We start from the raw sequence: 24,073 nt of genomic DNA on the forward strand, positions 1-24,073 counted from the left end.
TTGTCAGCCACAATATCAAACAACAGACTAATAAACACATGACAGCATTAAAACCCAATGCTGTGAAACACCGCAACACACAACAGACATATGAGTGACTAAACCCACTGCAGTGCCATTGCCAGACTCATGCACTCCTGTCATTTCCGCCCGCTTTGCGCCACCGGAACATGTCAATGCATTCCTGCCAGAATCCCGTGGGAGAGTCCTCAATCGATGCTTCGTACTCGTAGATCATCGGCTTCTCCCACACGAGATCTGCTTCAAGAGGCTTGACAAACTTGGTCTTCTTGATAACCTTCCAGAAGAAAAAGAGAACAGGGGCTAGGATGACCATGGCGTAACTGGTGACAAAGCCTGCAGTGTCCCAAGGGGCAAAGCTGGCATAGCCGGATGCGCCGACCAGCAAGACCAGGAAGACAAGGCTGAAATATCCGCAAAAGGGCTGAAGGTACGCCCGATATGGGAAAGCAGACCGATCAATCTCTTGAGCTTTGCAGGCCCGGTAAAAAAAGATGTATGTTGTGGTGATGACAATGTAGTTCATGGCACCGCCGGCCGTGATGACGCTTACAAGCCAGGTCAACACTTGACCAGTGCTGTTTGAAACTTGCAAGAAGGAGAGGAAAGGGAAGAGCATGACGATACCGACGCACCAGATAGGCACACCGCTACTGGTGCATCTAGTGAGGAATACAGGCGCGTGACCCTCAAGCGCTAACCCGTATAGGCTCCTGATGGCAGCGTAGGTATAAGTGTTGCCAGCGGAGAAGATACTGGTTAGGAGGAGTGCGTTGACGATGTGTGGCAAGACATCAACTCCGAGGTTTTGCATGCCGATAACGTAAGGTGATGCCTTTGCGGTTCCAGACCCGGCTGTGTCGCCTCCGAGGATAGCTAGGAGGGTAGGGTCATCGTAAGGGACGATAATGCCGACGCAAAGGGCGCTACCGATGAAGAAGAGGCCAAAACGCCAGTAAATCGTCTTGAAGGCATTCTTGAGATAGGTGCGTGGATGCTGCGATTCTCCGGCCACGAGGTTGATATACTCGGGGCCCACGATGGCGAAGATGGCGTTGGACAAGGCTGCAAAGAAGCCCTCGAACTGTCCCAAGGCACCAGCTGACTGGTACGCTGCGAATGCCCCAGGGTTATTCCAGTATCTGAACCCATAGACGTCATGCTGTGGATTTGCGCCGACCATGGTCAAGAAAGTAAAGGCAAAGACTATAAGGAGCAGGACCACCTTTCCGCCCGAGAGCCAGAATTCGGCCTCGCCGTAAACGCCCACGCTGAGGAGGTTGAGTGCCCTGAATCGTCATGGTTAGCTGTTGTCATGTCGCTGATTGTGTGATACCGGGGGAGCTCCATACCCATAGAGAACGATGCACACTCCGCAGACTGCGGCCGCGGGGATTCGATCCGTCCAGAAGGAGAGCACAAGAGTCAAGGCGGTGATTTCAAAGGGGACCAGGAGAGCTTCGTAGATGAAGAAGTTCCAGCCAGCCAGGAAGCCCCATGCGTCGTCAACCCACTTGCCTGCCATTCGGATAAATCCTCCCCCAACAGGCATGTAGACAGTCATCTCGGCAACGCAGTTGTTGACCAAGGCGATAACACAAGAGTATAGTGTCCAAGCAATCAACAAGCTTGCCGGGCCAGATTTAGAAAGCGTGCCGCCGATGCTGACAAAGATAAAGGTTCCGATCGAGCCTCCGATGGCGATCAGTTGGATCTGCCGGTTCTTGAGGTGGCGCTGGAGCTGATTCCTCGGGATTTGAAGACTCTCGCCGACAGCCACCTCGGACTTGGAGCCGTCAAATCCATCGTGGCCGATAGTCTTGGAGCCTTTATCTACGCCCATGGTTGTCGTGAGGAACAAGGTAAACACAATCAAGTAGGGGTAAAAGAGTGCGGGTGAGAGGTGTATGAGAAGCCTGGGACCGCTTGCGTTCTCGGTCAACCCAAGGTCAACACGGGTCCATTTTATGCATCACTACCCCCCTGCATTCTCTGGAGTTGGAATCTGGGGTAACCCACACTCACAGCCACCTCTACCCCAGAAAGGAGGAGCGCCCATATCTGGGTATCCCGTTGCCAACATCATGCTACTGCCATAGCTTCCCCCCAATCTAGATAACTTATTAGAGGGAGGGGCTTTCGCCCCGAAAGACATGGCTTATCGTTACCGATTACTGGCTGGTTACCCCTTTCCTCCTCACCAAACAAGGAGGGGAAATGACCGGGGCGGTTTCTCGCTCCGAACGCTTGGACTACAACGGCCTTGGCTTTCCCACCCCGCCTTCTTCTCGCTGCGAAGGCTTCACGGGCCACTGTTCAAGCGCGGACCCCGAAAACGCGAATCTCTGCGGACTCCCTTTGTCCAGGCCAAAACAGGGTCCACGAGGCGAAGTCTCGGCCCGAGCATAGGCCCTCTGCGAGGCAACCCACTTTGGGCTTGATCACGTTAGATTGTAGAGAGATTGTCAAGCGAAGACCATTACTGGGCCTCGCTGAAAGCCCTGTCTACCTCGTCGGTTCGGCGATCAAACGCCGAGACCCTGACGATCACGACTCTTCCAAGATCTGCGACTCGCTCCGACACTCGCATGCAAGTTTCATTAGGGAAATAGATCATGTCTTTGCAGTTGGCAGATCGTCTCAGGTCTATAAGTATGGAAGGCTCAAGCCGCGTTCTTCAACCCTCAACCCACCATCTTCTGAATACATCTAACTCCTTGAAAGTTAACGAGTCTTTGTATCTACCATGTCTCTCGCCCTGCAACACTTCCCCAAGGCCCAAGAGGCCAAGCTGCCTTTCTACGGTGATTACAAGAATCTTTACATTGGCGATACTGTTTCCAGGTAATGAACAAGCATATCTTGAGATAACTTCAGCGCGCCGCGATATCTAGCTAACCAATACGTCCCAATTCAGCACGAAAGATGACCCGGTTGCTCCCCTGACCAGTGGATTCTTCCGTGCCGAGGCCGGCGCTAAGACAACCTCAACCTACACTTACTTTGAGGTCAAGCTCGTTGTCGAAGGCGACTTGATCGTCTCTGACGGTACAGGCCAAAAGGTTAATGCTGTGGCTGGCGACGTCTTGTACTTCCCCAAGGGCGCTACCAGTAGGTTTACGAATTGCTGATATGTTATGAACTCTCTCTCTGACTATTTTCCAGTTACTTTCGAGTCCAAGAACGGAGGGGCTGCTTTCTATGTGAGTTATCATACATGTAGGAACTTGAATATTAATCTAATATCCCTTAGGTTGGACAGAGGGCCCAGAAGTTTGAGTAGGTGTGGGAATGAAACTCGCTGGGTAATGGGTTTTATAGCATAGGCTTAGTTTTTATGGAAGATTACTCCTAGGGAATCTTTTAGAGATAAATTGACTCTACATTATTTAAGTCTTTTTAACTCGCTTCGCTATAAGCTAATTGAAACTAATTTTACACCCTTTGTCCTTCTTGGGAATCTGTAGCATTGATGCATAAGCTATGCCACTGCACCAAAAGGTGGCAGTCTCTTCTCTTCTGATTGTTAGGAGAGAAGGCCTTATCTCAAGCTATAGGGCTAAGGCAGCCCGAGGCCATGCCGAAGGCTCGGCTATGCAGGTTCCACTTCCTTACAAAATTATACCCCTTGCTAATATAAACCTAGCACGACCGGTTTATCCCTTGAGGGGAATTACAGTAGGGGCTAATGACATGACCGATTTCGTTCTGAGTGAGACATTTAATCTTGCCGAAGCAAAGGGAGGAAAACTGGATGATGATGGATGCAATCTCTGACAGTACAACTTTCTTGTGGCCGAGTGATAGACCATCCCAGGTCTTTAGAGAAGCCGACCAGGGAGTTTCTCCATCAACACAAAGACCGCACCGATCTTGTTTTCAGGGTTGAGATCTTGGTAGTATATCTCTGGCACAGGGATACTGGTGTGCTGCTTCACATACCGGATGGTGGCAATCTCGCTCTCCTCCTTGGCCGAAGTCCCCCTGACACGAGCAAAGCGGGCTATACAGGTGTACCTGGAGCGCATCAGAGACTGGTAAGGAGGGTTACTTGACTCTTCGAACTCGAGGACAAATATTTCATGCGAGGAGCCTCGTGTCATGGGCCTAGTATTGATGCAGGCGGCCTGCAAGACTCTGGTGGCAATGATTCTTAGGCTATCAAGGTTGAGGTCGAGTTTAGATGGCTCGCCAGGATCATACTCTTCGTCGGCGCTTGGGTACGAAGACATCTTTCGTTGAAAGGGGAGGGAATGTCGGTGTACAAGTGAAACCTGAGAGAGGGGAAGCAAATAAACACGTGAGGAGAGCAAAAGCCTCACCTTGAGTCAATCTTGGCATTAGTAATCAAGCTATGAGTCTGGATCTGAAACCAAATGTGTTAAGATATCATACCAGTTAACGGTGCTGTTAGAAGAAAAGCTCTGGGTAGACTACTTCAGACGTCTTGAGCTCCCATACTACGAGACTAGTGGGTGCAATTTCGTTTTAAGTAATAGTATTTCCTGTATACTAAAGATCTAATCTCCACTTTATCCTCCACTGTGCTGCGTTGTACCTTCTTGAGGACGAAATGTCATACGTTACCAGCTCCTAGAGATCTGAAACAGACAACACATCACCGAACTCTTCCAAACGTGCAACGTGGACTCCAACAGGAAGACGTCTGTATGAAAGCATTATTAGACCTTGATGGTATCTGAAATGTTGAGTTAAACCTGCATACTTATGAATTGTCAGTCGCATCTGGCGCAGTTGTCGTCGTATTCTCTTCCACACTTCTCGCACGCCTGATTCTTTCCCTGAACCCACTCGCTATGATCGTTGGCGCACGTCCACTGATGCTTGGTGCAATGGCCTGCTTTGGACATGGTCTTGGTGATACTCTGACAAATTGGACAGTGATGCTTTGTGGGGAACCTCGGCATTGTGACACTGACTGGGGCTGTGCTAGCTTCTGTGTGTACAACGGGGTGTGAGCCAGAACTTGAGAAGTATCTGAAAGGTATGGGCTTAAATAGAGGAGGGAAGTAGATACTGCGGGAGCAGGCTGTGCCATGCTGACACTGACGAGATCAGCTGAGACCCCTAGAGCCTCATTCTCCATCGTTTCTCAGAGCCTGCCTTAATATCGGGCCATCTCGGTTGTGACACATGCAATAACTGGTTATCTGGAGGTGGGCGACTAGACACTATTGGGTCTGGGGTCAGCCTCACTTAAGAATGTCAACTCGGTGTGTACAATTGCTTTAAACGCCAAGACACTTCTCTTGAGGCCAGAAACCGAGCCTTCTTGGGCCAGTGCTTGTTCATTTAGAGCTGCACATGGCTGAGCAGCCTGCATACAGAAACATCGTTGGACCATCGGAATGACCGTTGTGAACCTTGAGCCGGGGAGCCTTATTTTCTTGAAAATCATAAGGAACCCAACTGACAATCTTTGAGCTGATTAGAGCTGCCTTCACCACCTGTATAGTGCGATGGACACTGCTGTCGTATTGGAAGACAACAAAGCTATTGGAAATTTTGACAGCGCACTTGTAAGCCAATAGTCTTAGGTAACGGCAAGAGAACCGGACACAGACAAGAGGGCATCGCTTCTTCTCAATTTCTCATTACATGACGTTCTCCCTAGAGTCTACCTCTCGCTATTCCACCGAGAAATGATTCAAGGAAAATGGATCGTCTGCATTAAACTGTAGCCGAAAGTCATTGTTGTGCACTTTGACAGCCTCACGCCAGATATCTGACGTCTCCTTGCTCACTTCAGGCTCTGGCTTACCAGCCAGTACCAGACAAGGAATCTCGGGAAATTCCGTACAGAAATGGAGGTTTGAGAGCCATGCATCGCTGAAACTGATGGAGCAGTACTCCACCCTTGGCATGCGGGCTACGCATTTCCCCATGTTGCAGAAGAAGGGATCCATGAGTGAATAGACGGGATAGTCCCGGAACCGACGTTCGAGCCCCTCGCCTGGGATGTCAGCCGCGAGGTGTATCATCACGCTCGGAGGAAGGCGACTGCCAGGTCTCTGCATGGTAAGCCACTCCCCTGAGGGGAGGACCTCATGCGGGTAGACGTCTATAGACTTGAGACTTGGCCAGTAGGGCTGCTCATCTGAGCTCTCTGATGAAGGCCAGAATATAGTGTGATCAACACTACCGGAAAATGTAAAGTCTTTGAGCCCTATCCTTTGCGTAAATTTGCAGAGAGCTTCGCTTAAAGGGTCTTGTTGAGAGTCGGGCGGGATAATACTGGGAGGTTGAAAAGAGTGGTTGCTTGGTAGTTCTCGAACATAGGTGAGATGAAACATTTCGAGGGACGTTGGTAATCTTTTGAGCGTGCTGGCAAGACCTATGAAAATCGCAATTAGCATGGGCAAAGGTTGAAGGCAATGTCTTTGACTTGCCGTTTCTTTGCTGTATTCTGACAGCCGTCTCTAGTTTCTCTGCATCGCTGAGCTCCCAAGTCACCTTTCTCAACTTGGGCATCTTGCTCGCCATCAAGCAGATTGATTGCGGAGAAAAGACGACGCTTCTAGAGATGAGGCTTGTCGACATTTTGTACACCATAGGTAGTTCTGGAAGTTCTGCATCATATCCTGGCGGGAAGTCCAGATATGATGTCCGCACTTGTCCCTGAGCCACGAACGGGTAGTCTACAGGTTCCCCGTAGTCACTAGCATACTGTTCTGAAGACCCAAAAACACCAGGTACTGGGATTTCGAGACAGAGGTAGACTAGGGGATCCTTGCATGGTGGTGTTTTGCTCAATATGTTGAAGAGTTGATTAACCGTTTTGATAAAGACGGTCTCATCATCCGGGTCGCCCGGATATGTGGAATCAGTTTCATGGGCGGGAAAAATGAATTCGCACCGCAAGTAGCGGAGATAGGAAAGACGCGTTGGAGAAAGAAGGTTTTGACTTATTGCCTCTAAGAGTCTGGCTGGGTTTAGGAATAGGCGCCGAAACGTCTGGGCTTCGATGTAAGGTTGCCATTGTCGCGATAGAGTTGCAAATGGGGCTAGTGACTCTTCCGAGTCTTCCCACAAACACAAGGCAATGCTCGACAAGATCTCGGGGGCGAGTTGCTCCATGTCGTAACTGTGATCAAGTTTTGAGGTGAGTCAAGATTGTCTTGATAAAAATCGGGGTTGAGAACCAACCGGAAACGGAGCGGGATTAGTATAACCCATGTTTTGTATGCATGACTGCCTGAAGTTAGCAAGCTCGGTGATGCCTGGAGCTGGCTCGTGCGGGATGAAGCCATACATGCACAGAGGTTGTTGTACGCCTATAGAGGTTAATGAAACGATTTAAAAGAGTTGTAGTCTTTATGTGATATATGATTGATTGCCCTAGTTGAGGAATAATTCTTCACCACAAAGATAGACAACAAAAACACCTTAACGGTTCAATTCGTTCAACGAGTAAGCAACAGTCATTGTCGGCGATGTATTTCGCCGATTGGCAGGCCATGGCTCAAGGCCACAATAGCAGCGATATGTAAAGTGGTCACACGCAGGTCTCTAACATAGCTACGGGGTCAAAACCTTGATCTGGGTTTGACGTTGTCTATCAGCCCTTGGCCTATCTCCCACCGAAGCGCGTGATCAGATATTGCCAACGGCTCATTCAGGCAGAATGGCGGGGTTAATGATTCCCTAATGGGCCGCCGGTTCAGCTGTGCTCTATGAAAGGCAAGGTTAAGCGCAGTGGGGAGGTCCAAGTGCATGTCCTTTATGCGGGGGAGGGATCTTGTCCATTGCCATTCCGCGTTAGGTTATTCGCATCTATTCGTATTCAAGGCGTTGTGAGACTACATATATGGCCATGACAATACCTGCGATAGCCATCCATCCCAAGACAAACACCCTATTTACAATATTTCACCATGTCTCAAGCAGCCAAGCTCCGCGTCTGCAAGAACAAGACCAGAGTCTTTATCCTCACCGACATCACCAACGAGCCCGACGACTCCGAGTCGCTGGTCCGTTACCTTCTTTACAGCAATGAATTCAACACGAGGGGTCTCGTGGCATGCACGTCCACACACATGATGTCCCGCGTGGCCCCTCAAGAGATTGAAGACATTGTTAACGGATACGCCGAGGTTGTGGCCAATCTGAATGCCCACGCCCATCCGGAGAATCAGTACCCTGACCCCCAGGCTCTTCGCGACATGATCAGGAGTGGACCACCCGTGTATGGCAAGATCGCCCTTGAACCTGATGCGCCACTCTCTGGTGGCTCAGAGCTTCTCATCAACCGTGTCGACGAGTCGGAAAAGCCTCTTTGGGTTCTCTGCTGGGGTGGTGCCAACCCCCTTGCGCAGGCTGTTGCTCACGTCGACAAGACGAGATCGGCCGCCGAGAGTGCCCACTTCCGCTCAAAGCTAAGAGTCTACGCCATCTCCGACCAAGACGACACGGGTGCGTGGATGAGGATCAAGTATCCCGACATCTTTTATATCTGCTCCATCCACGGCTGGTGCCAGTATTACTGCGCAACATGGACAGGTATCTCAGGCCCTACCGATGTGGGCGGCTCAGATCCAAGCCAGTTCACGAGGGAGTGGATCAAGGAGAATATCCAGATCGGTCCCCTAGGCAAGAAATACCCCGACTTCAAGTTCCTCGTCGAAGGCGACACACCCACCTTTCTCTACCTCATCCAGAACGGCCTCGGCTCACCTGAACATCCTCACTGGGGCAGCTGGGGTGGCCGGTACACCTACTTTGACCCTAGCATGAGTGGTAAACACTTTACGGATGCCGTCGAAACTGCTGTGGGAATAGACGGCAAGACTTATGTGAGCAACTGGGCTACCATTTGGCGATGGCGCCCGGCTTTCCAGAATGACTTTGCCGCTCGCATGCAGTGGACCCTGACGGACAAGTTTGAGGATGCCAACCACGCTCCTGTTGTGTTCGTCAACGACAGCACTGGCGGGCCTGAGCCGCTGCTCATTGAGGTGGAAGCTGGCGAGAAGATTGTACTAGATGCCTCAAAGAGTTACGACCCAGATGACGGAGAGATTGAGTTTCACTGGTTCCAGTACAGAGAACCAACTGGTGTGTCTGGTCTCCTCGGAGAGATGGTCCCTGATCTTGATATCGAAGACGTCGATCCAGAAGGTTTGGGGCGCAAGGTGGAGGTGCCAATTCCACCCCCTGAAGTGTCGTGTCTTGAGCAGCGCAGCGGTAAGCCCTTGGAGAAGGGACAGGAGTACCACATCGTTTTGGAGGTCAAGGATAATGGGACTCCCAGCCTGACGACTTACAAGCGGGTGGTGATCCAGTGTACCAACCGGGAGCTACGAGGTGGTAGAGACACTGTGGCGGAGACGAATGCCGAGTGGTTGCTGCTGAGGAAGTAGGGCAACAGGCTAAATCCTCCAGGATTATGAGATTGGTGGGCAACAAAACAATGAGTAGAAGAATTACCGTTCCTCGTGCTACAAACACAGAGGCTGGATAAATATATGAATATTGAAACTGGCTCACTTCGACTACAATGCTGCAATGATCTAACCGAATCTCTGAGTGCCGTGATTCCCTCCTTATAATACATTATCTATCTAGATTCAGCTGTAATGCTTTTGTTGAGAGCCGTAGTCAGAGCTAACAATGCCTTAAGAAGAGGTGTAGCCACTCGGTGCTCTCGCGCAATTTTGACCGTATTTCCCAAGATGACACCAACTTCCATCTGCCGCCCTGCAAGCACGTCAGCCATCATACTAGGCATGACCCCAGGCAGCTGTCTTATGGTCAACAGTTTTAGCTGTTCTTGAACTATCCCCTCGTCAATGGCAGTGTAGCCAGCGGCTCGCGCGGTCGCAGCAATTTCTGACATGACATCCCTCATAAAAGCCGTCGCCCCACAAGAGCTCCGGAAGAATTCGGCGTCTCGGAGACGACAGAGGGCACAGATTGGGTTCTCAGAACCGTTTATGAGAAGCTTCTTCCATCGTTCGATCTGAATGTCGGTGACGTGATGCGCCTTTGCGCCTCCTGTTCTGACAAGGCAAGTGAACTTGGCACAAGCGTTCAAATGAAGGACAGGGGCTTCGGCCGGAAATGTTCCCAGGAATACTTCGTCTAGAGTCCCGTGAGTGAAGGTGGTATGCCCTTTCTGGCTGACGGGTGTGTAGAGAACACCGCTAAGGATGGGTACTTGAGGGTATGCAGCTCGGAATGGCTCTTCAATGGCTATGCCGTTTTGCAGGATGACGATTGTTGAGTTGGGTGAAACAGCTGGCTTAATGGCATCTGCCTCGGGACAATCAATTGTAGCCTTTGTTGTAACGAGGACCCATCTGAATGGCTGAGGTGATGACTCGACAGCCTCCTCGACAGAGCGCACGATACATGGGCGCACAGATAGGCCAGTTCCCCACAGATCCGAATCGATGGTGAAGCCCTGTTCCTTGCCGGCATCATAGTTGGAACGGCAGATGGAGTAAATATTCTTCTCCGGGATACTTTTGGATAGGAGGTATGCGAAGATGGCTCCGATACTACCAGTTCCGTATATCAAGACAGACATATCCTTATAGGAGGGAGCCATGGTTGAGAACTAGCAAGTGACGATGTTTGTGGAAGCTGAAACATTCCGAAAACTAGAAACTTGCAAATTTCCAGTGATAGCAATCTTTAGAAGACAGACCCAGGAATGTCTGTACCAAGTCGGGTCTAATCCAGAGGCAGAATCGGACGCTGGATCCAAAGCCGATGTTCGCTCTCGTGGCACGCCCTACGCCCCACGCCTTTATATCTACATGCCGTGGGGATGCTACGACGGCTACACGTCATGCACGCCCTTTCCAAATTGGTTGACATCGCGAAAATGCTGCTATGTTTCGCATGAGTTACCAAATGTCATGGAAAGATATGGAAATGGTGTCAAAATGATCACAGAGTGGTTGTCAAGTTGTGAGTCGCCCTACGCCCTACGCCCTGACTATCTACACGTCTTGCGCAACCGGTATTAAGAAATGGGGAGTGTGTTTGAGTACTTTTATTGAGCCTCATAATGTGCTGTGGTTTGTACTTCCCTCATCCAGTTCCCTCATCAACCACTTTTGCTGGCCAAGCCCGAAGCCACCATGGCAGTCGATTCCCCTCTTGCGCCCTTGGACGCTTCCAAGCTCGAGATCAAGGCACATGGCACCCCAAAGCCTGTTCCAGATGTCGACAGCCCCGAACTTGCGAGCTTGAAGGTCTCGACGGATCGTATGGTGGTGGCCACCTGGACCGCTCACCAAGGCTGGGCCAACCCCCAAGTGGTCCCCTACGGTCCGGTCCCTCTAATGCCCTCCGCCAGCGCCCTGCAATATGCAACCCAGTGCTTCGAGGGTATGAAATTGTTTCGCGGGTACGACGGCCGTCTACGCCTCTTCCGCCCCCTGTACAACTGCGAGCGCATGCTCAAGTCGGCGACTCGCATCTCCCTACCTGGTTTCGATCCTGAAGAACTTCTCAAGCTCATCCGAAAACTGTGCATCCTTGAGGCGCCCAAATGGCTCCCTAAGGATAAGCCTGGGTCTGCACTTTACCTCAGACCGACCATGATCGGAACGGATTCGAGCTTGGGCTTCAAGGTCCCGGATGAGGCGGCACTTTACATCTTCATGGTGTACTGGCCGCCTCCCAACCCTGCCGCTCTTAATGGAGGCGCTGCGTCTGGAACCCGACTGCTCGCCAGCAGTGAATCAGCAGTCAGGGCGTGGCCTGGAGGTACCGGAGCAGCCAAGGTTGGAGGCAATTACGGGTCAGCTCTTGTCGAGCATGCTCTTGCAAAGAAGCAGGGCTATGATCAAGTTCTCTGGCTCTACGGGCCTGCCCGTCAAATCACTGAGGCTGGTTCCACCAACATCTTTATCATGTGGAAGACGGCTTCTGGCACCGTCGAGATGGTTACTTCGCCACTGGACGAGAACAATCTCATCCTGGCAGGAAACACTAGACGCAGCATCATCGAACTCAGCCGCGAAATTTTTGCCCCTGGGAAAGCAGAGGAGGGCATGGAGTGTGAGGTCTTTGAGAGAGTCATCACCATGGGGGAGGTGGAAAGCGCCGCTGGTGAGGGTCGGCTGATCGGTGCGTTTGTTGTTGGCACCGCTTTCTGGATACAGGAGGTCAGTGAAATCATGTATAATGGGCAGACTATCGAGGTCGGCATGGGTTCGGCACGACATGTTTCGTTGCTCAGGGAGCGGATGTCGGATATAATATATGGCAGGGAGGAGAGCAGCTGGGCTGATGTTGTAGAAGAGTTTTGAAATAGAATTGGTGATGGAAAAGCATCAATGAAGGGTATTTCTCTATTAATGAAAGTCTGCATAGCGATAATGAAGCATGGGATTTGATGTCAGTATTTTGGCGACTGCGTTGTGTGCAACAATGCATCTCTACCTGATGCTCCAATACCCAAGAGGCCATCTTCACAAGAAACAGATGTGGGCCAACAACTTATTCTTGGAGCGCACAGGCAGGTACGTCATATGAAGAGTCGACAGGCCGTTTGCGATGCTGACAGCTATCTCCCTAAAGTCCGAAGAACATCAACCAAGACGGCGTTGCCGAGGCCGGGATCGGGCATGTCATTCAGGCGTGAAATCGGAGGCAAGTCGCCAAATGTCATCCGTGGGGCGTAGGGCGTGAGCTGCAGGCGAAAAGAGGCGATGCCTATTAGCGGAAAGAGATTTTATTGACATAGGATCCATTTTTATTGCTGTTACATGGCTTTCCTACGACCCTGCTATCGTTCGTTGCCGACTTACCCTCTTGGAGAATGGCTGTTGAAATGGCGTCGACGCCGGGAGCGAGTCTCTGGAGAGACCCTTATGAGTCTGTCAACCTCCCACAAGACAAGAACCCTGTCAACTTTTCCACTGTAAGCTTCTAAGTCACCATTCTTTGTCCATTGTGTCTGAATACACATTATAGGGCAAGAAGGCACGAGTCGTTGCAGCAGGCGTCATCATCATCGTCAACAGCGCCCTGGGCTCGTCATTACCCTCCGGGGCTGCAAGCGACATTGCCAAAGAGTTCTCCATCACAGCCCCTCTACAGCTCGTCCTCCTAAACTCGATATACATGCTTGGCTTCGCGATTGGGCCCCTCATCTTTGGTCCCCTGAGCGAACATGTCGGGCGCCGAATCGTGCTCATAGGCACATACCTCGCGTACATAGTCTTTACGCTCTGTTGCGCCGTGAGTCCAACATATGGTACGCTGCTGCTATTTCGCCTCCTGTGTGGCATAGCAGCCGCAGCTCCCAACGCTGTGGTCGGACCGCTGTTTGCCGATATATATGATCGTCCCGAACCCAGGGGCAGGTCGATGGCGTACTTTATGTGTGCCACCTCGATGATGCCGCCATTTGGACCTATAATTTCAGGATATGCAACCAGAGTCTCTTGGAGGTTGGCCTTCTGGATTGGCCTCGCCATCGCCGGTGTCTGCCTCCCGCTTGTGGTATTTCTCCCAGAGACGTACGTCCCCGTTCTCAAGAAAAAGTATGCCAGAAAGAATAGCGACGACATATCGTTGGATTTGCCATGCCCGGAGAAGAAAAAATATCAGCTTCTACAGGAACTTGGAACCATCTTCTCAAGGCCTTTTGTCATGATCACCAAGGAACCAGTGGTCCTTTTCTCGGCCCTTTACCTGGCGCTGATCTATTCGACGCTGTACCTGTTCTTTCAAGCATATCCAATCATCTTTCAAGGTTCGTCACCTTCTATTATAGTACGAATGACTTGCTGACTAGTGGCAGGGGTGTATGGGTTGTCGTATGGCGAAGTTGGCTTGACTTTCCTACCAGGTGAGTTGATCAAATCCTGGATCAAGACGCGAAGAGCTGACTAGTCTATAGTGTCTGCTGGCTCTGTTCTTGCTCTGGTGATCTTCCTCTGCTATAGCACTTACCACTCTTCGGCCATGAAAGCGGGTGTGCCTTGGGCGGCCAAGATTGAATATCGCCGACTTCCCCTTGCCTGTGCAGGCGGTCCAATGTGAGTAACTCCATTAAAGTTCTGGTACCACAGGTGTGCTAACAGAATCTAGGATCGTGATATCCCTGTTCTGGCTTGGATGGACAGCCTACCCGAGCATTCATCCAGCAGTACCTGCAGTTTCAGGCCTATTCTTCGGAGCTGGCTATCTCATCATCTTTATAGCGCTGCTAAACTACATCACCGACGCTTACAGGCAATTCTCTGCCTCTGCACAAGCATCTGCTAGCACGCTGCGGTCCATCACTGCTGTCTGCCTACCCCTGGCGGCACCCCAGATGTATAACAAACTTGGGGTCCAGTGGGCATGCTCACTTCTTGCATTTGTCACCTTGGGGCTGGCACTGATACCGTTTGTTTTTATTCGATACGGAGAAGCCCTTCGGAAACGGAGCCCGTTCTGTCAAAAGCTTGCCCAGACTCCAAGCATGATTGTCGCGACATGACGAGCCGCTTGTGTAGGAACACTTTGCCACATCTTAGAGAAGATAGAAGAAAACCATCATTTTGTATGATTAAAAAGCGTTTAAGCTTCCTGATACACAAAACTTGTTCAAATTTACACCCTCTCCTGTAGAGTTGATCTCATCACTCCCTGTCACATCTCTCGCTCCAGTTCAGTATATGCGGATGCGCCAACTTCCAGGTCTTCAGCTCTAATATTTACATAGTTATCCGCGTTTAATAAGTAACTCCGAAACGTCGGGCCTGCGGACCAGCACCCCAGAGTCCACACATGTTGCTACTGCCAGTTAGCATCGTTGTCCAAAATCATGAAGGGCAGCACACCTTGGCCAAGTCAACAAGATCAATGTTTCCACTGGCTTCGTCCTTGTACAGTGCTTGATCAAGCTCATATGGCCACTCGCACTGAATCGAGTTGGATAAGTCGATAAGCCACTCCATATGCTCTTGCATGGATGGTAGCTGAACCACAAGCTCACGGAAGCCTGGCCAGATGGCAAAATCGACCATATTGATATGAGGTATGAAGAGTTGGTTTGGCCTGCACAAGTTAGCATCGTGCACTGCCCACAGGAGCAGTAGTCCTCACGTTGGCCTGATCCATTCTGGTATGGCGGCATATGTTTCGGGAGATGGGCTGATCATCCATCGCATCAGGTACCAGAAGACGTACATCGATGCAAAGCAGGTAAAGTCGTATCCTGTCACTTGGTAAGCTTCTATGTCTCGAGCTACATCTCCATAGCGGAAATACCTTTAAGCTTGACGCTATGCACCATCTGTACAGCCCGTTTCGAAAGAATAGTTGACTTGTCAAATACCTCTTGGTCAAATAATGCCGCTATCTCAGGATGTGTCCCAACTATCTTTTCAAGGGCGGCGCCTTCTTGGAGTAACCTCGTCGCCTCGTTGTACACGTTGGTAAATGCTTCTCTCAGGCCGCCTGGGTCAGGCAGGGTGTTCAGTGTCGTCACAGCCCATATGGGCACTGTGAAGTTTCGGAGTTGAGCATCTTGAACGGCCGGAGGGTAGTTGTTAGCTCGGATGCTGCTAGAGAGTAGAAGATTGCCAAAGAAATTTCCATAGTTGGAGTGGATTCTAAGGAACGCAGCCAGGCTCTGACTGGTTTGCACCGGTATTCTCGGTTCGCCAAGACTAGCCAACTGCTCAAAGGTGGGAGATGGGTAGGAGCTGTGAGAGTTGAGAAGGTTAAAGGCCCCCGTGGATGGGAAGCAGCGAATCTTTCGATCTGTGTCTCTGAGGGAGTCCGGACTCGCATCATGGTCGTCGATAGGAGCACCCAAGAGATAATCCAAACGGTTGAACAATGGAAATACAAACAAGAGACTATCTCGTTTGATCCGAGATGCTTCGGGCATGAGAACTGGACTTTGCAAGTACGGCCTAACTGTGATGGCGTTCTGAGGAGTAGAGCTAGATGCCAAAGGTTCGAGAGAAGATGGACCTTCTAGCAGCATCTGCTCATGTTAACAGGCATCAAGAAGCCAACTGAGACAGACTTCGTACAGGAGACATATCCAAAGTATTGGAAACCGGAGTTCCTGAAGTGTCCGTATCAGAAGGCTGCCATGAGGGCTGACCAAATACGGGCATGATGGTTGAATCAGTAACAGAATTGGCTGGGGTCGGTAGCGACAATGGCACATAGTCTTTGTCACTTTCCATCGTATAATGGCTTGTCGATTGAGGCGCCTGTGAGCCTAGCAATCGATAGACGATCTTGTCTTACAAGTTCGTGTAAGAATTCCGCTCAAGAACGAAAAGGCAAGGAATGAGGTTCTAGAAGTGTTACATACCTTGCCGTCGCTCCGACGACTTTGGTCGAAGCCCAAGGCTATTATCGATCCTCAAAGCTCGAATGATCTCCTGAGGCTGCTTGTTGCCCGCCAAAAACTGGAGAATAGGACCTCGGACTTCTGGAGCACCTGACGCCAGCTGCCTCAGAAGCAGATTTGAGGCGTCTAGCTGCTCTCGAAGCTCTTGGTTGGCGAGCTGAAGAGCTCTTGTGTTTGAATCCCTGATATTGGTGTCGTAGACGCATTCCCTGGTTGACTTTATGCAGTTTGCACATGCTGGTCGTTGCCCATCACACTAAGACACAGCGTGAGCTCACTCGTCTTAGTGGAATAGTCCTCTGGATGACATACTTTGGCTTTTCGCTTGCGGCATCCCCAGCAAGCAGTCTTGGTTGCTGGTAGCCTCTTCGGTGCTGATCGAGATGATTTGTCCACTCGATGGCTCCCATCCATCGGGGGAGCAGGCTTGATAGGTCTGTAATTCATCGCCATGATCTCATTCCGCGGGGTGAAGAGTAAAGTCTTATTCAAACGATTGTTGTTAATTGGCAGCTCATCAAGAGTCACCGGAAAGGGATATTATAATTATAATATCCTTTTTTGAGGCCTGTCATTGCAGCAATCTGATATGGCGCAAGGTTGATGACACTCCCCAATTCGTCGACAAGAGCGCTTTGACTGCGTCAGAACGACGTCAGTTCCAACCCGAGTCATGCTTCACCGCCGATTCAGGCATCGTCGAGGCCCAGCTCGACTCTGGACAGCAATAGTTTGCACACCGTATTTTCGGAAAAGTCAATATACTATTTCGCCGACTCTGGGCTTGATGTTATTCACGTACATGTACGAATGCTAGACGCCAGGACACGGCACGAGGCGCCACTAATTTGTGCCACGAAAGCTTAAATCGAAAGCTTAAATGATGGCTTCCGTTTTTCCCCTGAAGCATCTCGGGAGGCACCGCTAACACTGAGGATCGTGAAGATTCACTGTGTTCTACTGGTCTGATCGTGGTGTGGTTATTGCATATTTAACTATTCAAAATCATCCTTGTTTGCCCCTGGCCTAGACCTCCTTGTCAAGGTAGGCTGGCTCTGTAGTGTACTCGGTGTCCTCGTCTCCTTCAATGCGACACTCGATGGTATCCGTCCCCCTGCGGTTGCTATCAACGGTGAGTGCAACTATGCAAGACGGTCCACAATACTCAGAAGTCTGTGTGCTAAAAGACCAAACCAGGTCCCGGCCAGCAAACAAGCTCTCGCTTCGTATCCACCGCTCAAGCTCATCCTTCTTGATCCTATGCACACTGAAGTCAAGGCGTCTGTTCGTGCAGCGATCACACCAATCGCGATAGCGTCGGTCAAAGGAGAGTCTGATCTGGGTCTTGACGCAGGCCAAGTCGGGGCGGTAACGGTTGATGGCCCTCATGCTATCCTTCCAGTGACTATCCGGGTTAAGGTCGCCCCAGATGTCGTTGTCGTCAATGTGCACCTGCAACTCCCTCAAGTTTGGAAAGTCGTGCAAGACTTTGAGGCTTCCATCACGGAACCATTGGTGGTAGGTTCGGAAGATGCGAATCCGTGAGATGCACTGCAGATTGGCCTCTTTGAGCGGAGAGCTTTCGAAGCGCGGGAAAGGCTTGCGTCCAGTTTTGATCCAAGTGCGTCTCCAGAGAAATTCCCGTCGAAACACATTCTCCGAGTATAGGATCGAAGTGCCTTCTCGGTTGATCTGACGACAAGTCGCGAGGATCTCAGGGTATAGTCGAAAGGGTCCATCGTAGTACTCTCGTGGCAGAACACGGAACCCGTCCGGGTCTGGGCAAAGAACAGCGAGGCCTTTGGTAATGAGCAGATGGCGATAGATGCAGAGTCGTATTTCGACAGGCAGCGTGAAGAGGGGACTCCGGAAATCCCGATGCTCGGGTTCCACATTGGCAGCGGCACGTTTGCCTGTCAACTGAGAATACCAGCTTCGAGGGCTTGCAATGGCGACGACGCCATCCGGGCTCACTAGACGAGACTGTGACCTGAGCTTCCTGGGCAGTCTCCCAAAGTTGCCGTGGCTGCGGTGATGTGGCTGTAGCTGAGGAGATGTCTGAAACGTTTCGAGGCATATGTCGTCAAGATGTGACTTCATCCAGTCTCTAGCCCAGGGGTCTTGAGTTTGGCAGCCCCGCTCAGGTGCCTCGAGTCGAAAAGAACCATTCTGGATGGAAAGAAGGCACTGCGCCATTGTCATATTCACAGTAAGAAATAATTCAAAAGAAGAACTCTCAGATATGCATGTTTCGTGCCGAGATGCGGTAAGCAGTAAGCAAGCAGCAGCCGGCATCGGGATAACTGATAGTCCATCATGATGAGCCAATTGTGTCTCGTTCCCATCGCCAACTTGAAACAACACTCTTGTCCAGCCCAAATCAGGTCCATCTTTCGAACTACAGTTACTTGATCAACTTCTCACGAATACTCCACAGCTTTGCCGCTATGGTAGGATCAACTGCAGCTGGCAAGAGGCCTCGCTCAGTGAGAGCTCCGTCAGCGAGAAAGTATCCTTGTTCATATGAAAAATTGTCAGTCTTAGTATATTCTGTAGGCAAGCAGTTCAAAACTTACTAGAAATTCTACGATCAAAAGCGGCGATGATGCCAGTGGCGGCACCCTCATCCAATGTCTTGATCTTGAGAGCAGAGTTCAGGTTGCCATTCTCATCAACCCACCCTACCACTTGTAAGCACATGTCACAATACAAAACCAATAAAAATCATACCCATGGCCTGAAAGTCTTCTTGAGGCACAGATCGGGGCAGTGAGGTGCTGACGATGATGCCGGGGTCGACACTGAACGAGCGAAGGCCGCGTTTGCCAAACTTCTCGACTAATCCAACCGAAAGCAAAATATCGCAAGCCTTGGAATTGCTGTATGCAGTCCACTTCTCGTAGGTCTTGCACTCACTGTAAGTCAGGTCATTTGGGAAGCCCAAGTCGGCGCGTGTGTGGGCTTCACTGGTATAAGTGACCACGGTAGCGTCCCCAGCAAGGCGCTTGTCGACCAAAAGATTGATGAACAAAAAGTGACCAAGATAGTTAACCGCAAACTGCACCTCAATGCCATTCTTGGACTTCTGGTACGACGGCAAAGCCATGACTCCCGCGGTGCAAATAATTGCATCGATAGCATCGACATACGCCGAAAGCTCGCCAGCAGCCTTGCGAACTGCATTATGCGAGGCAAGATTCAGACCAGGGGATAAACAGAAGACCCTGCAGGAGTATCAAGAGACTTGATTACCTCGTGCAGCTTCAACTCTGTCTAGCTAGCCAGGATGAGCTTAGCAGGGGACTGGACCAGGATAGCCCGGGCTGTGTCTGCGCCAAGGGATCCTGGACTGACGCCCGTAATGATGACTGCGCATAATTAGCAAGTACTTAAGAGACCAGCACTTTGATTTTCTCTTACTTATCCTGCCGGTGATGTTTTCTTTGAGAGCTTTGCTGGCCTCGTCAGAGGTGGTGTGGAAGCCAGATGCCATGGTCATGGTGCAGAACTCTGGTTTCGGTAATGCAGATTGAGTAGTTGAAAGAGATGAAAATGTTGTGAGCTTGAATTCATGTCTATCAACGTGTCTTTCATCTTATAACAAAAATCATAAAAGTCCTGCTCACTACACACATTCATTCGCGTCAGCTGCTTATCCCATCTGCCGCTGCACGCTGACGCGAGCATGCCAGGGTCTCAACGTCCGCGACTCAAGCCTTGAATTGCCTTGATAAACATTTTTGCCATCATTGCATGCACCTCTTTGACAGGATGATATGAGTCAAAGAACAGATGACGCTCGGGATCGCTGCATAAATGCCGTGGCATCCCTTCGCTCGTGTACACACCCGTCAAGCATGCAGTTGGCGGATCGACGTATTTCTGGTCAATGTTGTACCTGGTTGGTCGTTCCATGATGTCCAGGAATAGAGCACCTATGTCAACGAAGGCGGTTCGGAAGAAACCCGAGTAACCAGCGGCGATGTCTATTAGTCCGATGGTAAGATCGCCGGCAAAGGCCTGCACACTGGGGATATTGTAGTCGGACGAGTTGTACGTCGCCGGAAAGGTCGTGGCATTGTTGTAATTGGCCAGGATAAGATTCTGTATTCCCGCACGATATAATCTGTTCACATGCTTTGAGATCAGACTGGTGACCTCTATGCCCGTAATACTCGTGTTGAAGAGGATGTCGTTGGCCCCGATCCAAAGGACGAAGACGTCAGTTTCAGTTGGTTTATCCCGCGACAAGAACGCGGTGATCTGGTCATCGGCAGAAGGGACTGGGATTGTTGAGCTGGCTCCGGTGCCGCCGGCTACGAAGTCGTTGTCTGTGGTAGCGCCTCCAGTAGCAAGATTGATGAGCTCGAGATCTAGAACGTCGGCAGCAATATCATTCCATTTAGGGCCATTTCTAAACAGTCAGAATGGAAGGAATTAGAATGAGGACATTGACCTACGAGAAAGAGTGGTTGAAATAGGCCGGATCTACCGGCCACGTTCCATTGCTTGCGACCCACGCCCCATTGCCATTGTCGCTGAAGCTGTCGCCAAACACGATCAATCGCGAGAAGAGGCGATGTGGGCGAGGATACGCAGACGTCAAAAAGGCGCCGCAAGTCAAGACCAATGAGATACTCAGTCGCATCGTTGAGAGGTTTTGCTAACGAGAGAATGTGCCTTAATCGGATGCAGCGGACTCGATAATCAGGACACAGCAAGAAATGCCTAATTTATCATCTCCCTTCCCCCCCAACAATCTTGAGCTACGTAATCTCAGACATCGGCCCTGTTCTAGCGCGCTTTAGAGTCGTGTCTAGCACGCAAAGCATCAGGCGCCACGTTTGTTGCAGATTCGATGTTTTGATGAGAGAAACAGTGAGATTGTGACAAGATTTTGGAGTTACAGAGGCCTGGCCCGCCATTGGATGCGTGCAATTACCGCGGGCCAAATACATCACATGCATTGACAGACAACACTGTCAAGTTATTGACAATGCTATCTTGGGGACAGGATAGCCTTGGACTGGGCTGAAGCCTGTGACGTCAAGACTAACGATGAGTTGTTATGCTGGGGAAGATGATCACAGATGATGATGAATCAAGACGAGTTCATAAAATATCATTCGTAAAGGCATGTCAAACTGCATGCGTCCAGACTTTCGCTGAATCCTATCTCGTACACTATCCATATCGTACCCGCACTCTTTTTTGAGTGTCTTCTCCTTTTTCCCTCTATGCAAAAATCGACTCGAGAACCACGTTGACAAACTTGGCATCGGGCGCGGCGAGCGTCTTGTTTTGCGCCGCGTTGAATTGGTTTAATCGCTGCTGGGATCGGGCGAGGCCGCCAGCTACTGTGGCGCCTCCGACGGCCAGAACGACGGGCAGGACCCTGGGAGTGGTCAGGACTTGGTATTGATAGTGGATTGGGGAATTGGTCGTCTTACTTGGTACCGACCTGAGTAGTGGCGTTGGCAACAGGAAGCATTGGGATGATTGTGGGTGTTGTAATTGTTTTGGTGGTGATTGTAGGCAGTGACGGCCTTGTATGCTTTTGATGATTGCAATTGTGCTTGATGATGATCCAAAACCGAGAGGGAAACGGTGGTATTATATAATTACGTTCCAAATGCTTCAATTTCATGATTCGACCCTCGGCTGTCTGATATCGAACGTTTCTTACGACTGCCGGTGGCGTGATGATCACCGTCCAGTACCGTGACGGCGCATGTCAGACCCTGGTCGGGCGACTCCGGGATGTGCCAGTGGCGAGGCCTGGAAGCGATTGAAGAGGAAGTCATCTTGCATTGCCGCATCCTCCTGGCGAATCGGATGACTGCAAAGAAGCAGACTCATCTGATCATGACATGGCCCTCTTCCAGCCTCGCCTCACAGACGTCAATCCCTTGAATCAATGCCCAACATCATCGCCCTCGTGTCGCAATACCCGTGACCATGAAACCACACCGGGGCTTCCGGGATATTCTCGCCTCGCCCAACCTCAGCGCAGAAGAAGCAACCACCAGAGCAATCCTACGAGCCTCTCAATGCTACAATGCATCTTTAGACTAATCTTCCCCGCGTTCGCCAATTGACCCTAAGGAGATGCTTTCGCGCGACCCCGGATTCTGCCCGTGGGTCTACACCACATGGCTCGAGAGTGGGCTCATCTTGGTGCGGCTCCTTAGCCGGGATAACCGCGATGTTGACGTTGTCCGTATTGAAGCGGTGACACGTGAAAACGTTTGGTAAGTAAATGTATTAGTTGGCCAGATTACTTGTCTCCGATAGCCCGGTTCTGGGACGACAACACACCGTGGTCAATCTCCAATTGGGCATGGTAGCCCGGGAGCTTCACCGACATCAAGGTGTACCACCCACGTAGACCCCCACGGCGATATCCTGACCTTCGGTGTTCCTCTCCCGCGTCGATATCTTCTCTCCCTTTTGTGACGCCCACCACGTGGACGATTGCCACAGCTCTCCATCCTGGCCACCCACGAGCCACCACCATTTCCGCAGAAACCAGCCCTTGGCTTCCCAGCTGCGGCGGTCCCAAGGTGTTCCTCGATCCATGCCGCTCTCACACGTCGATCCCCAACACACAAGTCCATCGTTCAACATCAAGTCGATGCAGAGATCATCCAAAAGTGGCGGATTCGTCGATAGAGCGGCCAGCGCCCGACGTCGAAATTCGGGGAACGGAAGCGAGTCGATATAAGGGTGATGAGAAATGGAACGCTGCCACGCTAACGGCCGGAGGCTGGGGGGAACATCGGTATCATCGAGATCAGAACGACCGACACAGGGGGACACGCTTGCTTCGTCGAGGAACAACGAAAAGTCGAAGCCGAGCGAACTCAAGTTTGCGAATAATGCTGCAAAGTAGGAGAATCGTGTAATGTGCAAGACGTTCCGATAGGGACAGTATGGTGAGTCTTCCAAAGTCCTCTGCCTTGGACTTCGACTGGATTGTTGCTGCCAGGCCCAAGTCGTGACTTGATGACATCTACAAACGAGAAGTCGCCCGCCTTTGCCAATTCTTGAAGCTCGTCTCTTATAGTCTATGGCAGGGATGTGTAGAATTCTCGTAGAACCCAAGGACTGAAAGACATCATGTTCCCGCTAGGGCGAGATACCTGTATGGCTTTTCCATCTGTTGTCAAGGAGGGTGTGTGTTGGGTTATGGGGCTTGGATAGGCAGGAGTATGAGTCGATCTCGTGGAAGGTAGTCCTTCCGTGTCGTCAGAAGCGTTGTTGATTTGGAGATTGCTCTCTAGCTGTGCCGGATTCAACCACCTGTCGGTATAATTCCAACTTGAGGCTTCGGTGAAACTAGATGTTGTACTGGAGAAGACGTGCAGGGCAACACCGTTTAGAGCATCTCCCAAAAGGTCGAAAGACGCGTCGATGGTCTGACTTGGTATAGTGTCGAGGCTGCCAACAGACTACAGCGTTGAAAGATGTATAAATGATGCACTCTCCAGAGCATGTACCTTGCTCTCCAACTCCTATAGCCTTTGTCGTTTCCTTTCGCCTGGCTTCGGTTAGTACCTTGACTCAACACCATTTGTGGAGCTCACGATATGCCTTTTGAGCCTTTCGGTTTTGTATCCGTCGTTCCATCGATATCTGTTTCTTTGCGACATGATTGGTAGAAGCATTGCTACCAACAATGTCTTGTGCGGACCCCATGTTGATGGAGAG

At 50.7% G+C, this 24,073-nt stretch overlaps 11 protein-coding genes across 11 annotated transcripts; 4 read left to right on the forward strand and 7 right to left on the reverse strand.

Annotated features, from left to right (window-relative positions):
- Nucleotides 1-127: 127 nt before the first annotated feature.
- Nucleotides 128-1,864, reverse strand: NCS54_01232200 (General amino acid permease AGP2-like protein 2; the record flags this gene model as incomplete). Its single annotated transcript, XM_053157560.1, has 2 exons — nt 128-1,310; nt 1,374-1,864. 2 exons carry the CDS (start codon nt 1,862-1,864, stop codon nt 128-130), a joined length of 1,674 nt encoding a protein of 557 aa, XP_053013535.1.
- Nucleotides 1,865-2,767: 903 nt separating this feature from the next.
- NCS54_01232300 (Cupin-3 domain-containing protein) lies at nt 2,768-3,304 on the forward strand (the record flags this gene model as incomplete). The annotated part of the gene is made up of 4 exons (XM_053157561.1): nt 2,768-2,865; nt 2,939-3,132; nt 3,187-3,224; nt 3,275-3,304. The coding sequence occupies 4 exons, from the start codon at nt 2,768-2,770 to the stop codon at nt 3,302-3,304; spliced, it is 360 nt and encodes a 119-aa protein (XP_053013536.1).
- A 2,365-nt stretch (nt 3,305-5,669) lies between these two features.
- NCS54_01232400 (Hypothetical protein) lies at nt 5,670-6,582 on the reverse strand (the record flags this gene model as incomplete). The annotated part of the gene is made up of 2 exons (XM_053157562.1): nt 5,670-6,376; nt 6,432-6,582. The coding sequence occupies 2 exons, from the start codon at nt 6,580-6,582 to the stop codon at nt 5,670-5,672; spliced, it is 858 nt and encodes a 285-aa protein (XP_053013537.1).
- Nucleotides 6,583-7,916: 1,334 nt separating this feature from the next.
- On the forward strand, nt 7,917-9,401 carry NCS54_01232500 (Hypothetical protein; the record flags this gene model as incomplete). Its single annotated transcript, XM_053157563.1, has 1 exon — nt 7,917-9,401. One exon carries the CDS (start codon nt 7,917-7,919, stop codon nt 9,399-9,401), a length of 1,485 nt encoding a protein of 494 aa, XP_053013538.1.
- A 197-nt stretch (nt 9,402-9,598) lies between these two features.
- On the reverse strand, nt 9,599-10,591 carry NCS54_01232600 (2-dehydropantoate 2-reductase; the record flags this gene model as incomplete). Its single annotated transcript, XM_053157564.1, has 1 exon — nt 9,599-10,591. The coding sequence occupies one exon, from the start codon at nt 10,589-10,591 to the stop codon at nt 9,599-9,601; it is 993 nt and encodes a 330-aa protein (XP_053013539.1).
- Nucleotides 10,592-11,129: 538 nt separating this feature from the next.
- NCS54_01232700 (Hypothetical protein) lies at nt 11,130-12,305 on the forward strand (the record flags this gene model as incomplete). Its single annotated transcript, XM_053157565.1, has 1 exon — nt 11,130-12,305. One exon carries the CDS (start codon nt 11,130-11,132, stop codon nt 12,303-12,305), a length of 1,176 nt encoding a protein of 391 aa, XP_053013540.1.
- Nucleotides 12,306-12,829: 524 nt separating this feature from the next.
- On the forward strand, nt 12,830-14,488 carry NCS54_01232800 (MFS domain-containing protein; the record flags this gene model as incomplete). The annotated part of the gene is made up of 5 exons (XM_053157566.1): nt 12,830-12,919; nt 12,973-13,756; nt 13,805-13,852; nt 13,904-14,042; nt 14,095-14,488. 5 exons carry the CDS (start codon nt 12,830-12,832, stop codon nt 14,486-14,488), a joined length of 1,455 nt encoding a protein of 484 aa, XP_053013541.1.
- A 152-nt stretch (nt 14,489-14,640) lies between these two features.
- NCS54_01232900 (Zn(2)-C6 fungal-type domain-containing protein) lies at nt 14,641-16,816 on the reverse strand (the record flags this gene model as incomplete). Its single annotated transcript, XM_053157567.1, has 3 exons — nt 16,183-16,247; nt 16,325-16,619; nt 16,676-16,816. 3 exons carry the CDS (start codon nt 16,814-16,816, stop codon nt 16,183-16,185), a joined length of 501 nt encoding a protein of 166 aa, XP_053013542.1.
- Nucleotides 16,817-17,389: 573 nt separating this feature from the next.
- NCS54_01233000 (Hypothetical protein) lies at nt 17,390-18,559 on the reverse strand (the record flags this gene model as incomplete). The annotated part of the gene is made up of 1 exon (XM_053157568.1): nt 17,390-18,559. The coding sequence occupies one exon, from the start codon at nt 18,557-18,559 to the stop codon at nt 17,390-17,392; it is 1,170 nt and encodes a 389-aa protein (XP_053013543.1).
- A 208-nt stretch (nt 18,560-18,767) lies between these two features.
- On the reverse strand, nt 18,768-21,011 carry NCS54_01233200 (Hypothetical protein; the record flags this gene model as incomplete). Its single annotated transcript, XM_053157569.1, has 8 exons — nt 18,768-18,877; nt 18,940-19,044; nt 19,094-19,540; nt 19,616-19,640; nt 19,718-19,731; nt 19,784-19,873; nt 20,212-20,777; nt 20,824-21,011. The coding sequence occupies 8 exons, from the start codon at nt 21,009-21,011 to the stop codon at nt 18,768-18,770; spliced, it is 1,545 nt and encodes a 514-aa protein (XP_053013544.1).
- Nucleotides 21,012-21,598: 587 nt separating this feature from the next.
- Nucleotides 21,599-21,980, reverse strand: NCS54_01233300 (Hypothetical protein; the record flags this gene model as incomplete). The annotated part of the gene is made up of 2 exons (XM_053157570.1): nt 21,814-21,980; nt 21,599-21,758 (listed from the first exon to the last, which is right to left on the reverse strand). The coding sequence occupies exons 1-2, from the start codon at nt 21,852-21,854 to the stop codon at nt 21,599-21,601; spliced, it is 201 nt and encodes a 66-aa protein (XP_053013545.1). The 5' UTR covers nt 21,855-21,980.
- Nucleotides 21,981-24,073: the final 2,093 nt, after the last annotated feature.

Source organism: Fusarium falciforme, chromosome 10, assembly GCF_026873545.1.
Source record: "Fusarium falciforme chromosome 10, complete sequence".
Lineage (NCBI taxonomy): Eukaryota > Fungi > Ascomycota > Sordariomycetes > Hypocreales > Nectriaceae > Fusarium > Fusarium falciforme.